Source organism: Chiloscyllium plagiosum, chromosome 5, assembly GCF_004010195.1.
Source record: "Chiloscyllium plagiosum isolate BGI_BamShark_2017 chromosome 5, ASM401019v2, whole genome shotgun sequence".
NCBI classification, from domain to species: Eukaryota; Metazoa; Chordata; class Chondrichthyes; order Orectolobiformes; family Hemiscylliidae; genus Chiloscyllium; species Chiloscyllium plagiosum.
In genome coordinates this window covers 13,523,465-13,540,840 of record NC_057714.1, presented here as the reverse complement: position 1 = coordinate 13,540,840, position 17,376 = coordinate 13,523,465, and the positions used below count along the sequence as shown (strand labels likewise).

Below are 17,376 nucleotides of genomic sequence, written 5' to 3'. Positions count from 1 at the left end.
TTGGAGAGAACAAAGGTTAGAGATTAATTGCTGATAAAGAAAGCAGCTGTAGTCTGTGGGAAAAAAACGACTTTTTAAAGAAAATCACACATTGTTCTTAAAGTTGCATGGGGAAATAACTTTGTATCAATTGTTAGAACGTACGGCTTATTGACCATCTACCATTCAGTAAGACTGTGATTGGTCTGGCTATGTTCTCACTTCCACTTTTCTGTCTACACCTTAAAGCCTTGCCTCTCTTGTCAATCAAAAATACATCTAACTCTAGCTTCAGTAAATTTGAAGACCCAGCATCCTGAGGAAGAACGTTCCACATTCCAACATATTTTTCTAATCGACCTGTTCAGCGATGTTCTTACATAGCTATGTTATAGGTGGAACTTGAACCCGGATCTCCCAGTCCAAGGTAGGGATATTACCACTGCACCACAGGAGAACCCTCCACATGCCAACAAGCCTCTGAAGCATTTGCCTCATACGAATCTTGTCCAGCCATTTGTGGAATCAGTTGCTTGTCATAGGTTATGGATTTGAAGCTATGCAAGTCCAGTTGCAAAGCAAAGACACTGTGTGTGGTAAATGGATAGACAGGCCCAACTTGTGTATTATTGTTCACCATGGCTTGTATCAGTGCCTGAGAAGGAATCTACCTGTCCAAAGCTGAGTGATTAATTACTCTTAGAAGCCTACACAGGCATGTTTTGAAACAATACTGCTTCACGGGCAGGAGCACGTTTCTGCAGTGAGATGTAAAATCATATTCTGAAGCCTTTTGACTGGTTGGATATTTTACAAAAATGTCAGTTAAGGAATATAATACACTAATTAAAACACTAATTTGAGGCTATTGGTTTCCTTCCTTTTGATCCTGGACTTTCATTTCCAGTGTCTTAAATTAGACACACTGAAATTAATTAAAGCGTGTCAACATCTCATAAATCAATTGCTGTCTTAAAAAATAAATCTGAATCTACTGGTTTGAAATGTTATTTTCTTCTACTCCTGACTTCAGTTTAAAAAAATATACTTTTTGTGGTAGCTGCTATTAGGTCTGCACATTCCTGCCAAATCCTGAAGAGCCAGTGCCTATTTGCTGTTGGAAGGATTTCAGGCACCATCTAGGCATAGGTTGTGAATGCATAAAATTGATTATTATCGCTCTTGTTTCTGCCTGGAAAGTAAATGCAATGTAGACCAATTTGTAACTAATTTCATTCGGTATTAGTTAACATTGCCTCATTACTAACCAGTGGATTTCATTGACATAGTGGTATTGTCACTGGATTAGTAATTCAGAACTCACTGGCAAATGTGTTGAAACATGAGTTAGAATTCCACTGTAACAGCTAGTAAAATTTGAATTCAGTAAGATCTGGAATGGATTAAAATCTATCCTATCAGAGATCATGTCAATTGTCATAAAAATTGATCTTGTTCATGAAGGTCATCTAGGGAAGGAAATCAGCTGTCCTTAGCTGGTATGGCCAATATGTGACTGTAACCCCATAGCTATGTGGTTAACTCTTAACTGCTTCCTGAAATGGAATGGTCTAGCAACTTAGTGGGCTAGCACTCAGTTGCATCAATCCATGACAAAGTCTACAGGAAATTAAATCAGACAAATCAACTGGCAGCAGAAATAACAACAGCAAACACAGCTCTGTCAACCATACAAAGTCTTCCTTATCAATATCTGAGGCCTTATGCCAAAAATAGGAGAGCTATCCCGCAGACTGGTTGAGCTTTAGCCTGACATCATCACACTCATGGAACCATGCTTTACAGACACCGCCATCACTGTTCCTCGGTATATCCAGTCCCATCAGCAGGACAGACCCACCAAAGGTGGTATCACAGAGATATGCAGGCAGGAGTAAGTTGCTGGGAGCCCTCAGCATTGACTCCAGGTCCATGCTCCCCTTAATTCTTTTTCCGCTGCATGGAGCTCCAAAGTCCATGCTTGGCTTCCTCATGGAGAAGTCAATGTGTCAGAAAGCCAACCAGTGTATTTGGGATCTCCAAGCGGCTGTACAGCTTACAGAGCATGTCGATTCAGACCCCATGAAATAACATGGTATCAGGTCAAACATTGGCACTCCAAGTGATTGTCACCTATCCTGTGCCCCCTTCCTCGGCTGATGAATCAATGCTGTTCTGTTGAGCACCATTTAGAGGAAGGACTGAGGGTGACAGTGGCACAGCATGTACTCTGAGAGCTCACAATATCTATTACCAAGGGTGGCCCAGCGGCTCTACAAGTGATCAAGATGGCAAAGGTCAAAAGGACGTAGTGCCTAGACTGGGTCGATGACAGCTGGGGAGGGAACCAGCAAGAGGGAAAATTCCATTTGGCCTTTTCCTCACCAATATGTTTGCCATGGATATGTTCATCCTGGATAATTCTATAGGAGTGATCACCACACAGTCCCCTGTGGAATCTTAACTTTACATTGATGAAACCCTCCATCGTGGTATGTGCATCATCACAGTGCTAAATGGGACAAACTTAGAACAGATTTAGCAACATAGACTGGCCATCCTTTGCATTGACAGCAGCAGAATTATATTTAACCACAGTGTGTAACCTCATAGCCCAGCATCTTCCCCACTTTAGCATTACCATCAAGTCAGGAGATTTGCCTAGTTCAGCAAAGCACCAGGCGTATATAAAAATGAGGTGCCAGTCTTGTGAAGCTATAACACAAGACTACTTACAGGTCAGAAAATGGAAGCATAATACAATGGATCAGACTTTCAGATTCTGAGGCAGCCTGTTTCCTTATGCACCAAGATCTGGACAAATTGGACTGACAAGTGGCAAATAACATTCATGCCACTCAACTGCCAGGCAATGATTATCTCTAATAAAAACAAATAGTCTAACTATCTCCCCATGACATTCAATGGCAATACAACCACTAAATTCCACTACTGTCAATTTCCTGTAGTTTATCATTGACCAGACATTGAATTGGAGTCATCACACAAGTATAATGGCTAAAGAGTATGCTAGAGACTAGGAATCGTGCAGCGAATAACTTGGCTCTTGTCTCACTAAAGCTTGTTCACCATCTACAAAGTAGAAAAACGGGAGTTTAATGTAATACTCCCCATTTGCCTGGATGAGTGTAGTTCTAAAATCATCGTCCAGGACAAGCAGCCTACTTGACTGACACCCCACCTACTACCGACAACATTCACACCCTCCACCAATGACATGGTCTGTACTATCCAAAAGAGACACTGCAATAACTCACCAAGGCTGCTCTGATGTCACCTGCAAAACCCGCACCCTCTGCCACTTAGAAGGACAGTGGCAGAAGCTGCATGGGAACACTGCCAACTGAAAGGTCAAATGCTGTCCCGACTTGGAACCATATCACTGTTACCTCAATGTCACTAGATTAAAATCCTAGAACTCCCTTCTAACAGCATTGTGGGCATACCTGCACCCTGATGCCTGCAGTGCGTCAAGGAGACAGCTCAGTACTACCTTTTCCAGGGTAATTAGGGATGAGTAATAGGTAGTGGTTTAACCAGCAATGCCCACATCCCATGAATATCAGTTTTAAGAAGTGAGTAATCTACTTTGCCTCTGCCTCCAATTTTAATCAAATTTAATTTTGTCATTTTAATGATAGATTCAGTACTGTTGTAATTTTACACAGTATGTGTCAGTAATAAAGTGCATTTTCAAGGTACTAATGAAATGCTGAACGTGATATCCAGCATGCCATGACTCAAAGTTTCTGGAAGGCATCTCAGAAAGCAGTCACCTCAAAGAAATAATAAAGCAGAGAAAAGGAATTTGGTGATCAGTTTGCCTCTAGCAGGATGTTTTTATCCAATATTGGCAATACCTATGTTAGCTCATGTATTATGAGAAACTAAATATATACTATATGTATAGATAGTGTGGTATTTATGAATTCAACAGACATTTATTGCAGCTAACTATTATACATAAACACTACATTCCTCAGACAACTGAGTTCCTGGGCTAATATTAAGTTAATAGTTTACAACCAGTTACTGTCAGGGGGAGGAAAGAGAACCGATGGTCAGTGCAGAGATCCCCTGTGGCCGTTTCCCTCAGCAATAAGTATACCATTTTGGATACTGCTGGTGGGACAGCCTACCAGGGGAAAGCCATAGCAGTCAGGTCCCTGGCACTGTGGCTCAGAAGGGAAGGGGGGGAAATAGAAAAGCACGAGTGGTAGGGGACTCAATAGTTAGACTTATTGACAGGAGATTTTGTGGTCAGGAACGGGACTCCCAGAAGGTATGTTGCCTCCCCCCCGGTGCCAGGGTCCAGCACGTTGCCGATCGGGTTTATAAGATTCTGAAGGGGGAGGGTGAGCAGCCAGAAATCGTGGTACATATTGGCACCAATGATATAGCCAGGAAAGGGATTGAGGATCTGAAAAGTGACTACAGAGAGCTAGGTTGGAAGCTGAAGAGCAGGACGAGTAGAGTAGTGATCTCAGGTTTGCTACCGGTGCCACAAGACAGTGAGATAAGGAACAGTCAGCGAATGCAGCTTAACACATGGCTGCAAGGCTGGGAGGGAGGGCTTCAGTTACGTAGACCATTGGGATACCTTCTGTACATGAAAGACGGGTTGCACCTGAACTAGAGGGCCACATATGTCCTGGGTGGGAAATTTGCTCGTGTGATTCGGGAGAGTTTAAACTAGTTTGGTAGGGGGGTGGGAATCAGAGCCACATGTCTGAGAGGGGGTCAGTTGCAGACGGGGCAGTGACAGGATGTATTGAATCTATCAGGAAGGTTTCTCACGCGATGAAACAAAGGGATCGGTTAAAGTGTGTCTGCTTTAATGCAAGGAGTGTCCGAAATAAGAGTGACGAACTTAGAGCACGGATTAGTACTTGGGGCTACGATGTTGTGGCCATAACGGAGACGTGGGTTTCACAGGGGCAGGAATGGTTGCTTGATGTTCCAGAGTTTAGAATGTTTAAAAAGAACAGGGAGAATAGAAAAAACGTTGCTAACCAGAGAGTCCATCACAGCTCCAGAAACGAAAGTTGTTGAGGAAGGTTTGTCTACTGAGTCAGTATGGGTCGCAGTTAGGAACAGCAGGGGACAGCCACCACATTGGGGGTTTTCTACAGACCACCTAACAGCAGTAGAGAGATTGAAGATCTCATAGGCGGGCAGATTCTGGAAAAATGCAGAAGTAGCAGGGTTGTTATTATGGGTGATTTCAACTTTCTCAATATAGACTGGAACCTCCTAAGTGCAGATGGTTTGGATGGAGCTGTTTTTGTCAGGTGTGTTCAGGAGGGTTTCCTTACTCAGTATGTAGACAGACCGATGAGGGAAGAGACCATTTTTGATTTGGTGCTCTGCAACAAGCCAGGACAGGTGTCAGATCTCGCGGTGGGAGAGCAGTTTGGTGAAAGTGATCACAACTGTCTCACATTTAGCATAGCGTTGGAGAGAGAAAGGAGCAGTTACCGAGGGAAGATATTTAATTGGGGAAAAGGAAATTATGACGCTATCAGATAGGAGTTGGGAAGTACAGACTGGGAGCAATTGTACCACAGAAAGGGCACAGCAGACATGTGGAGACCGTTTAAGGAGCAGTTGTTGCGAGTGACGCACAAATTTGTTCCTCTGAGACAGGTGAGAAGGGGTAAGATTAGGGAACCTTGGATGACGAGAACAGAGGAACTTCTCATCAAAAGGAAGAAGGTAACTTACGTAAGGTGGAGGAGGCAAGGATCTAGCACAGCTCTAGAGGATTACAGACTTACTAGAAAGAAAGTCAGAAATGGACTGAGGAGAGCTAGGAGGGGCACGAAAAAGGCTTGGCAAGGATTAGGGAGAACTCAAAGGCATTTTACTCATACGTGAGGAATAAGAGAATGATCAGGGAGAAGGTAGGACCGATCAGGGATAGCGGAGGGAACTTGTGCGTGGAGTCTGAGCAGATAGGGGAAGTCCTAAATGAGTTTTTTGTTTCGGTTTTCACCAAGGAAAGGGACCTTGTTGTGAATGAGAACTTTGAGGAGCTGGGATACAGTCTTGACTAGATCAAGTTTGATGAAGTTAATGTGCTATAAACTTTGTAAAACATTAAGATTGATAAGTCCCCAGGGCCAGACCAGATTTATCCTAGGCTGCTCTGGGAAGTGGGAAAGGAGGTTGCTAAGCCGCTGGCAAGGATATTTGCCTCCTCACTCTCCACAGGTGTCGTACTGGAGGATTGGACGAAGGCGAATGTTGTTCCTCTTTTCAAGAAGGGTAATAGGGCAGTTACAGACCAGTCAGTCTTACGTCTGTGGTCAGCAAAGTTTTGGAAAGAATTCTGAGGGATAGGATTTATGACAATTTGGCAAAGCATAGCGTGATGAAAGGCAGTCAGCATGGCTTTGTGAGGGACAGGTCATGCCTCACAAATCTTATTGAGTTCTTTGAAGAGGTGACAAGACAGGTCGACGAAGGTCGAGCAGTGGATGTGGTGCATTTGATAAGGTTCCCCATGGTAGGCTCATTCATAAAGTCAGGAAGTATGGGATACAAGGAGTTTTGGCTATCTGGATTCAGAATTGGCTGGCTGATAGAAGGCAGAGAGTGGTTGTAAATGGAAATTATTCTGCCTGGAGGTCAGTGTTGAGTGGGGTCCCGCAGGACTCTGTTCTTGGGCCTCTGCTTTGTAGTTTTTATAAATAACTTGGATAATGAGGTTGAGGGGTGGGTTAGTAAATTTGCAGATGACACAAAGGTTGGGGGTGTCGATAGTATAGAGGGCTACTGCAGGCTGCAGTGCGACATAGACAGGATGCAGAGCTGGGCTGAGAAATGGCAAATGGAGTTCAACCTGGATCAATGCAAAGTGATGCATTTTGGAAAGTCGAACTTGAATGCTGAATATAGGATTAAAGACAGGATTCATGGCAGAGTGGAGGAACAGCGGGATCTGGGTGTGCAAGTACATAGATACAAGATATTGGTTGTTAAGAAAGCATATAGTGTTTTGGCTTTCATTAACAGGGGGATTGAGTTTAAGAGCCGCGAGGCTTTGCTGCAGCTCTATAAGTCCCTGGTGAGACCACACTTGGAATATTGTGTCCAGTTCTGGTCGCCCTACTATAGGAAAGATAGAGCGGCTTTGGAGAGGGTGCAAAGAAGGTTTACCAGGATGCTGCCTGGACTGGAGGGCTTGCCTTATGAAGAAAGGTTGAATAAGCTCGGACTTTTCCCTCTGGAGAGAAGGAGGAAGACAGGAGACCTGATCGAGGTGCACAAAATAACGAGTGGAATAGATAGAGTCAAGAGCCAGAGACTTTTCCCCAGGGTAGGATTGACTGGTGCGAGGAGTCATAGTTTGAAGATATTAGGAGGAAGGTATAAAGGAGACGTCAGAGGTAGGTTCTTTACGCAGAGAGTTGTGAATGCATGGAATGCGTTGCCAGCAGTGGTGGTGGAAGCAGAGTCATTGGGGACATTTAAGTGACTGCTGGACATGTACATGGATAGCAGTGAGTTGAGGGGTGTGTAGGTTAAGTTACTATATTTTACATTAGGATTAAACCTCGGCATAAAATTGTGGGCCAAAGGGCCTGTTCTGTGCTGTACTTTTCTATGTTCTTCATTCTAACAGATGAACATGCTTTCAGTAGGGTGGAGTCATGCTTCAAGTGTTCTGAGGTAAGATAGGGTATGAGATGCCCTTACGCCACATGCTGCAATGTAGCATTGATATCGATATCTTAGACATTTACTTGCATGTTGTCTTGTAACGGTATACTGTCATACTGACCGTGAACAATGTTGGATAAAAGGAGATGACAAATGAAATCAGTGGAGGCAAGTAGTCATAACACTGCTGATTGCAACAGCAGCATGCGCTTACATTTTCCCTTTGATGTTAAAAAAAATCCCCAAATGTTTCACCAAGCTGAAAGATGAAGGTAAAAACAGCAAAAAGCTGTCTGGTCATGCACAGCTAGATGGATTGGTGCAAACTCAAAGGGGTATATTTAACATGTGTAATGAACTGTTACACTTCTAACTGCAATACAATGTACAATTTTCAATGTTCTATTATGGCAGGGAAATCCAAGCATTAGAGCCAATGAAGAAAGGAGAACTAAAGCAGATCCCTAGTTTAAACACCTGACCAATGTGGAGTGATGAAAGAACTTGGACTTCTCTTACACTTTAGCAGAAAAAGCCCAGGAAGATATTTTCCAAATTTTCTTCGCTTTGTTACTATAGCTTAATTGAAGGTGTGACAACAATTACACTTGCAAGTGGTGAGGTTATGACATGGGCTGACATTTCTGTGCCATTCTTCAAATATAATCAGTGCTCTTAAGAGATGAAATGATTTCAATTTTAATAAGTTAAAGGTGTTACGAACTGTAGAGGGGCACAAGCTCCAAATTGCAAGAGGGAAAGTTCATAAAATAGACAAACTTTAAGTATTTTATAGAGAAAGCTGAATGTGAAATGGACTGCCAAGTGTGCAAGTTGATTGTGCAGGTTAAGGGAAAATTGGCAGATATTTGCGAAGGTAGAGCGATGTATCCCACTCCTGAATGCAGTTAGTAATTTTTTACACAGGCCTTTTCTAGTTCAGTATTTTCCAAAGTTCTAAATATACTTGCACATTACAATTTAGTTACTTATTAGTGTTCTTGAACCTCCATCATCATACCATTTAATGTTGCATACAGTAAAATGGTGTCTTTCCTTAAAGCATTTCCTTCTCCTGTGCTGAACTGAATTTTCTTTCATGGTTCCTCGTAGCTTATCCCTTTCACACTGGGGATCAGCTGTGGCATGGTTTTCTGCACCCTTTCTAGAAGAAGTAATATGATAACTAAAAATGAACGCAGTGTAATAAAGTTTATGGCCTAGAAATGTGATTACCCAACACATTTTTTTTAAAAATGGAAAACAGGTGTTACACTTCCTAAGTGTGATGCACACATGTTCAATCCAGAAGAAAAGTTCTCTTCATCCCACATTTGTGAGGATGCTGTGCAGTTGCCTTGGCCATCCATCTGTAACAGTCATTAGGCCACCACTTCATCAAACTTTATTCGTAGTCTGTTCCCATCTGTCGGGCTTGCTTGGTGATATTGATGCATATGTTCCTGTGTAGTGTGACCAAATCATTAGAACAAATTCTACAGTCTTGGGAGATTTTGTGAGCATGTTACAACTAATTTTTAACTTCGATTTCATTATATTAGTTGTAATACTTTGTGACTCATTACATTGGTGAAGAATACCTTTTTTTTATCTCAATAGGCCACAGTATGGAGGAAAGTTCTGTGATGGTACTCATCGTACATACAAGCTTTGCAATAATCAAAAATGCCCTAAAAATAGCATTGATTTTAGATCACAGCAGTGTGCTGAATACAACAGCAAGCCATTCCGAGGGTGGTACTACAACTGGAAGCCATATGTTCATGTTGAAGGTAAATATCTTTTTTGGGCTGCAAATTATTGCCTTGCAAATCATAAGCAATACTATGTATTCTGTATGGTCAAATGTGAATGTTATTTTGTTTTGTTAATACAAGTAATTTTGATTTCAAAGTGAGCTAGCAGTAATAATAGTAATCTGCATTTGTATTGAATCTTTTATCTAATAATATGTTCAAGCAGCTGCTTGTATTTGAGAATAGACTGAATATTAGTTGGAGATTCAAAAGGCAAAAATTATTATCAAAAATATGTTGGAGGATGCTTTTAAGGTCAGTAAAAAGCAGGAAAAAGAAGTTGAAGGGTAAGGTTTCAAAAGGTTAGACATGGATAGATAACACAGACAGAGTAACAAATATCATTCCTGCGCACAAGTGGGGTTGACAGAAATGTGATCAGGGCAGAGTTGAAAAGCTGTAGGAATGGGCTAGATTAAAGGCTGAAACATTTACAAACTCAAGTTGTTGAAAGACCAAGGTATGAATTGTATATCAGATCAAACATTTTGAATTGATGCCTTGGGAGACGGGAAGGTTCGGCAGGTTATTAATTGGGTCATGGATATCGGCAAGGAGAACATATGTGGAAAAGAGAACAGACAGCAGAATTTTGTACAAGTCGCAGTTTGTGCAGAGAGATGCTTGGGAGATATTTGAGGAGCTTTTTAAAGAAAATCAGTGTTGACATTTGAAAAGTGCAGCTATTTAGTAGAATAGAGTTGGTAATGTTAACTAGGTCAAAGAATAAAGACCTAAAAAATAGACTTGATTCCCCTGATGACAATCATAAAAATTGGGTGCTGAAAAGTATGGTGGTCTGCCGGCACATGGTTCTTCCTTTGCAAAGGCTCCATATTGTCATGGGACCGAGCCTGAAATGGTTCCTCATATCTGTAAGATCTGTCGGTATACATTCCTAATGAAACCAACTGTTGCATGCGAAAGACAAGCCAGCAGATCTTGAAGGAACGAGTGGAGGCTCGTGCAAGGGAGGTTTGAGCATTTGAGTCACCACATTTTGAAACCAAAATGAGTATTAAACCTCCCAATGCAACATAAAATCATAGTTGGGGGGCGGGGTGTAAACTCGGTGTGCTGGCCTATTTTTGGTAGTCTGGCTAGCTGCACGTTAGAGCCTTGTGTCGACCGCAAGTTCCGATGAATTTGTGGCGAGTGAGGTGGCACAGGAGCAAAGGCAGAAAGCTCTCCACAAAGACAGCCTTGGCCACGTCACTGCAGATAATCTATGGCCTTTACACAATAGGTACTGTTTGGTTTTATGTTATCTGAGACAGTGTTTCCCTGTGTGAGCTGGTCACTTGACATTGCACCCTTAGCATAGTTGGAGTCATAGAGATGTGCAGCACGGAAACAAACCCTTCTTGTCCAACTCATCCATGCCGACCAGACATCCCAACCAAATCTCGTCTAGCACTTGACCCATATCCCGCTAATCCCTTCCTATTCATATACCCACCCAGATGCCTATTAAATGTTGAAATTGTACCAGTCTCCACTACTTCCTCTGGCAGCTCATTTCATACCCGTACCACCCTCTGTGTGAAGACGTTGCCCCTTAGGTCCCTTTTAAATCTTTCCCCTCTCACCCTAAACCTATGGCCTCTAATTCTGGTCTCCCCCACTCCAGAGAAAAGACCTTGTCTATTTACCCTATCCTTGCCCCTCATGATCTTATAAACCTCAATATGGTCACCTCCCCCAGCCTCCAACACTGCAGGGAAAACAGCCCCGGCCTATTCAACCTCTCCTTATACCTCAAATCCTGTATCCATGTCAACATTCTTGTCAATCTTTTCTGCGCCCTTTCAGGTTTCACAACATCTTTCCAATAGGAAGGAGGTCAGAATTGCACACAATATTCCAAAAGTGGCCTAACCAATGTCCTTTACAACCACAACACGGCTTCCCAAATCCTATACTCAATGCACTGACCAATAAAGGAAAGCATGCCAAAAGCTGCCTTCACTATCCTATCTATCTGCGACTCCACTTTCAAGGAACTATGAACCTGTACTCCAAGGTCTCTTTGTTCAGCAACACTCCCCAGGACCTTACCATTAAGTGTATAAGTCCTGCTAAGATTTGCTTTCCCAAAATGCAGCACCTCACATTTATCTAAATTAAACTCCATCTGCCACTTCTCAGCCCATTGGCCCATCTGATCAAGATCCTGTTGTAATCTGAGGTAACCTTCTTCGTTGTCCACTACACCTCCAATTTTGGTGTCATCTGCAAACTTACTGACCATAACTCTTGTTTTCAAATGTCTCCAAGGCACCTCTCAATCTTTATTGCTTCTTCCAATCCTATACCACTTCTTCAGTTCTCACCTTTGTAAGCATCCTTGATTTAAGTAGTCAACCATTAGTGGCAATGCTTTTAACATGACAAGTTGGATCAGGTTTGCGTTCTGATATCTGAGTGTGCAGAATCATTATGCCCAAAAGTTTTTGAGCACTTGGTTTTGTCTGGGTACAGTGTAATTCCTACAGATGCTGAGGGATGTTTCGAAAGTGCTCAGTCTATTGGACATCAGGAAGATTCACAAACTTAACACACAATTGTTTTTCATATCAGAAGGAAATACTCCCACTAGCGAGTTCATTGGCTTACATTTAGTCAGATGGGATCAGAAAGCTCACTCCACACATTCAAATCAGTTTCAGACTGTCTTTCCTAAGAGGGGGAGAGCATCCTGCAGGAAGATACAGCCTGCAGTAAGACACAGTCCTACCAGCAGCACCTCACATTACACAGAAACCAATACATATAATTTCGCTTCTGCTTACAATGCATTGTTAGGAAGAAGTGCAGTTGTAGCATTTTCAGCTTTAGTCCTGCACTAATCTTGAGCCATTGTCACTTAAGAGTTTTCTTAGCAATTTAGGCAGCATTGTAACTGTTTTTACTAAATTAAACCAAACTTTTACACAAAAATATTCTTTGTAATAACGCAAAATACCAAGGCTGCTGGAAATCTGAAATAAAATCAGAAAAACCTGGAAATACCCAGCAGTAGAAAGATAGAGAATCAGAGTAGTATTTCATATCACAGATGATGGAATCATAGAATCTCTACAGTGCAGAAAGAAACCATTTGGCCCATCGAATCTATACTGACCCTCCAAAGAACATCCCACCCTGAACCAGCCCCCCACCTATCCCCATAACCTCACATTTCCCATAGCTAATCCACCTAATATGCACATGCCTGGACACTACGGGGCAATTTAACATATTCAATCCATGTAACCTGCACATCTTAGGACTGTGGGAGCAAACCAGAGCACCTGGTAGAAATGTACGCAGACACGCTGAGAGTGTGCAAACTCAAAACAGACAGTCACCCACGGCTGGAATCGAATCCAGGACCCTGACGCTGTGAGGCAGCAGGGTGAACCACTATGCTACTATGCACTGTGAAGCAGTTAAATTTTTCTCTCGCCACTGATGCTGCCTGACCTGCTGAACATTCCTTGCAGGTCCTTTAAACAGTTTTTAATTGCCTTTGAATTAATCTTCAAACTGTGCTGCACTCTTCAAAAGTTAATTCTTAATGAATTCCTTTGCTCAACATGACTGTCAGACTTGGGAAATCAGATTTTTCAAAAAAAATTTTTCACCCATTGTCAACATCTTGTGTTTTTCTTCTTGGCAGATTTGGGCAAAACATTAATAGCCTCTTATAACTGCAACCTTGCTCCTGCCCTATTTCTGGGAGGTTGGGATGCTCCATTGTACATCCCTCCTCCTATCCCAAACATGTACGGCTGTCTGCATATATTGTTTTGGGGCCAGAACTAACAGAGAGGCTCTTGTGTGCCCCCACGCAGGTATTGAGAGGTGCTGCCTGCCTGTGTTTCACCAATTCAGTCTCACTGCCCTCCCTTCGAGGACCTGCCTGTGACTACATTCAGTGTTCCTGATAGCCACAGTTCCTGTTGTCGAGTTCTACCAAGCTGGCTTGGGAATCCTGTTTACTATCGGTGGATCATTTAGTAAGGTTAAAATGAGATGTAGACCTGAAAATCTCAGCAAACTCTCCTCTGTGGAAATGGATAAGCTGGTATTGAAGAGCAAATTATAACCCATTTATCACAATGGTATGACACTAGCTACTAAAGTGGGCACTGTTTTCAATTTCTTCTTCTTGTAGCTGAGCGTGCCAATTTGTGGGCAATTTTGCGAGCAGACATCTCTACTGAGATGGTCTATGTTTATTTCACATGTGTCAAAAAAAGAGGAACCGATCGTCTCATCAGTGCTCAGTTCAAAACCAGATCTAAGACCAAAAAGAACAGCATGGGGACTGCCAAACACATTGATAAGAGCAGCAGTCTAAACTTTAGAATTGACAACAGCTGTCTGTGGTGCATGCCTTTAATTAAATTAATTCTGAATACTTCAAGCCTTAATGAACAGATTGGCATGAATCGCTTGTTATAGTCCAACAAAAGAACTATTCTTTCTCCAGAAGATAAATGGCGTATTATGCCTTAGTCGTTCTAAGCCCATGCTTAAATTGCATTTAAGATTTATCCTTCTTAGAACGTGTCTCAATCTTCTTTTGTGCACAGTGTATTTATTCCCAGATTGATACTAAATCTAATCATATATCCATTTATCATTTACAGACCATGATCTTTGCAAACTGTACTGTGCGGCTGAAGATTTTGACTTCTTCTTTGCTCTTTCAAGTAAAGTCAAAGATGGAACACCATGCTCCGAGGAAAGAGCTGATGTGTGCATTGATGGTGTATGTGAGGTAAAATGGATTAGTTATGATGATTCCCATACCCACCCTGCCACAGACTGTATAGATGCAAAATCTGTGCAACAGTACAGCTGAAAACTATACAATATATGTAGTTTAGTTTTAATATCCTTCCTTTCAAAGTGCAGGAAGTCAACGTAAGACATATGTAACGACATTTTAAACAGAAAAGCAAAATTGAATTTATTATGCTGCTGATACCCCAGTCTGAAATAATTAAAATATAAATCAGTCCATTTAGGGGAGTTTTAACCCCCAAGGATGGGTGGCTAAGGGCAAGTGAAAAGGTAAAGATTTAAATGTCAAAACACTTCAAACCTACCAACTCCTTGGTTTAACTAAAGCAGATCGAGAATTGGGTGAGTAATTTACTCCAGTGCTAGGTGGCTCACTGAAATCTTTCAATTTTAACCCATGCAGGTCAGGTTTCCCAAGGCAGGAGACTTGGGGCAGACAGTAGCATTTGAAGGTGACCAAACCCATGTGGTTACTGCATTTAAACCACTGCTTGTGGGTCAGGGGAAACACAACAGCTTTATCCAGGCCCTACAAGCTTTCAATCTTTTTTTTTTGCCCTCCACATGTGCTGCCTGTTCTGCTGAGTATTTCCAGCAGTTTCTGTTATTGAAGATTACAACTTTACCCCATAACCGATGCCCCACAATACTCCTAATCTCCAGAAGGGGGCAGGCTCTGCCACACCCAGTGCTTACCCCACTCTCAGATTGCACCTCCACAATATCTCACTTAGCTACTATTACACCTTGACTTTGTTCCCACCTAAGAGGCCTGCTCAGATTGGCTGTTGCTGTAAGAACTCTGTTCTTGTTATTTTTATTACAAAGGTTCTGGTTGAGGAATCCTCCCCTGCACTCCTCTCAGCCCTAAGTAAATATTGAGAGCAGTGTTGATTTTATACTGATGTGAGCATATCTAAGAAATGGAAGTTAGGCCCTGGTCTGACAATGACGGTGGCCATTCCCTAATATCAGGATGTTGATGTCTTCATTTTTTTTATATATATAAGCTGCATAAGACAGAAGGAAGTGACTGGACAAACAGCAGGCTGGAAAAACACAGCAAGCCAGGTGGCATCATGAGGTGGAGAACTCAATGTTTCAGGTATTAACCCTTCGGGACTAGACGTGCGGATGAAGGGAGCTTCCCTTACCCCTACATCTAGTCCTGAAGAAGGGTTAATACCCAAAGTGTTGATTTCTCCACCTCCTGATGCTGCCCGGTTTGCTGTGTTCTTCCAGCCTGCTGTTTGTCTAATTTGGATTCCAGCATCTGCAGTTATTTTGTCTCTAGGAGGACGTGGGGGCAGGTGGAGGGACTCCCAACACTAGAAGTACTCCTGTCTCCATAGGTTGAAGGAGCCTCACACCTTATCAGCAATCTCTCAAGCCACCAAAATGACACCCGGGCCCTACCAGTGTGTTCAGCCTGGGAACGTGGCTTCGTTACTGAGCAATCAGGGGAGTTTCTTTCGTATTTTAAGCACAGCTTGTTTAGAAAGGAAGTCTGCCCAAGAAGAGTTGATTTTTTATTCTTTTCTGAGGGATAAAGGTCCTTTACATTTGTTCATTTCTCAACCAATGTTCCTACAATTTATGACCTCTTTGGCATTTGGGCACACGTAGCACCTACACCTCCAGTGATGCTAGCACCAGCCTGTGATAAGCTAAAGAAAGGTCTCTATAAATCAAGAAATGGTTAAAGATTCTTTCTGGGCACATCCTGAACTTTACTCCAGGAGTCAATCCCACATGGAATTTTTGCTTCATTCCGAAACAAGGAAGTCCTAATAAAATACCAAAGCCAGACCTAAATAAACGTGCATCTGTAGATGGATTTGCACTTGTTTCAAAAGTAATTCTAATCCATTATGAAATACTTAACTTGAACCATTAATAGTCAGTATTTTGCAAAAATCTGTATTCTCCATAAAATACACAGAATCAGAAATAGCCTTCCAGAGATATCTACTTGAATAAGAAATTGAATTACAAAATGCTGTTTTTGTGCACCTATATCATTTTATGGAGAACCTGCGAGTGATTTGTTAAAATCCCATTGGCAACTATTTTGTTTCCTTTGGCAGGAACATTTTTCATGGTCGCTCCTGGTTTCAATTGGGACAGCAGAGGGAAAAGAGGCAACGTTGGGTGGCAGGTTTTGGGCATTGCAATCCCCAAATACCACCAGCTCTATCTATCAAACAATGTTTGATGCAGTCACTGCATTCAGGGGGAGACAATGTGTTTCCCTGTGCCATTTCCCATCTATCTACTCTTCTTGTTACAGGTCTGGCAAAAAAAAATGGCTTTAGACGTAAGCTAGCAGCAGTAGTGACCCTGATCTCTCCAGTTGGATGGCACAGGTCCAGTTAGAGGTCTGTTCTTTTTCAACCAGGCCTTACACCTTCAGGGCTGTACTGTATCTTTAATGTCCCTCAATACCTGATTGGGTGGTGTCATACTGGAGGAGAAAGTGAGGACTGCAGATGCTGGTGTCATACTGGTGCAAGCATAAATCCTCCTGATTTTCCTTGTTGACATTGGCAGTCTTCCTTTTGGCAAAGAAAATTTTGTCAAAAGCCCATCTTTCATGCTGAGGAGCTACTGTATATAATGCTTTCTATATCCCCGTTGCCCAGCAAGATCAACCTCTGTGTTCCTGATGCAATTGCATGAATGTTGTAGTTTTGTCAGCCCAATTTCTTGTAAAATTAATCATTCATTCGTGAATATTTGCCATATTCAAGCACTGATAGAGTTGTTTACCTGAACCAGTCAGTTCAGCCTAAATGAAAACAGTCAAAACCGCACTGATAATAAAGAAGTAAGCTTCTTGTTGCCCAGTGTAGCCTTACAAAATCCACATGGAACAGCTACTGTCAAATTGCTCCATCAGTGATTCAGACTGAGTGGAGATTGATCACTCAATTAAGACTGCCCCAGCAGTAAAGGAGACATTCCACTGTTACTAAGGCCCCTGAGTAATATGTTGAATTAGAATGGTGCCCTTTGTGCAGAGCAATTCTGATTGAATATAGTCTTATAATGGTTTCCAACAATTTTTAAATAGATTTGTATGAATTGTGTTCCCAGTAAG

General features: G+C 42.1%; 1 protein-coding gene across 1 annotated transcript in view; it reads left to right on the top strand.

Annotated features, from left to right (window-relative positions):
• LOC122550229 (A disintegrin and metalloproteinase with thrombospondin motifs 16) overlaps positions 1-17,376 on the top strand; it is a 229,647-nt gene that overhangs the window by 131,329 nt on the left and 80,942 nt on the right. The window contains exons 12-13 of the mRNA XM_043690988.1: positions 9,286-9,458; positions 14,120-14,250. Of these exons, the coding sequence (XP_043546923.1) occupies positions 9,286-9,458; positions 14,120-14,250 (304 nt within the window). The remainder of the gene's footprint in view (positions 1-9,285; positions 9,459-14,119; positions 14,251-17,376) is intronic.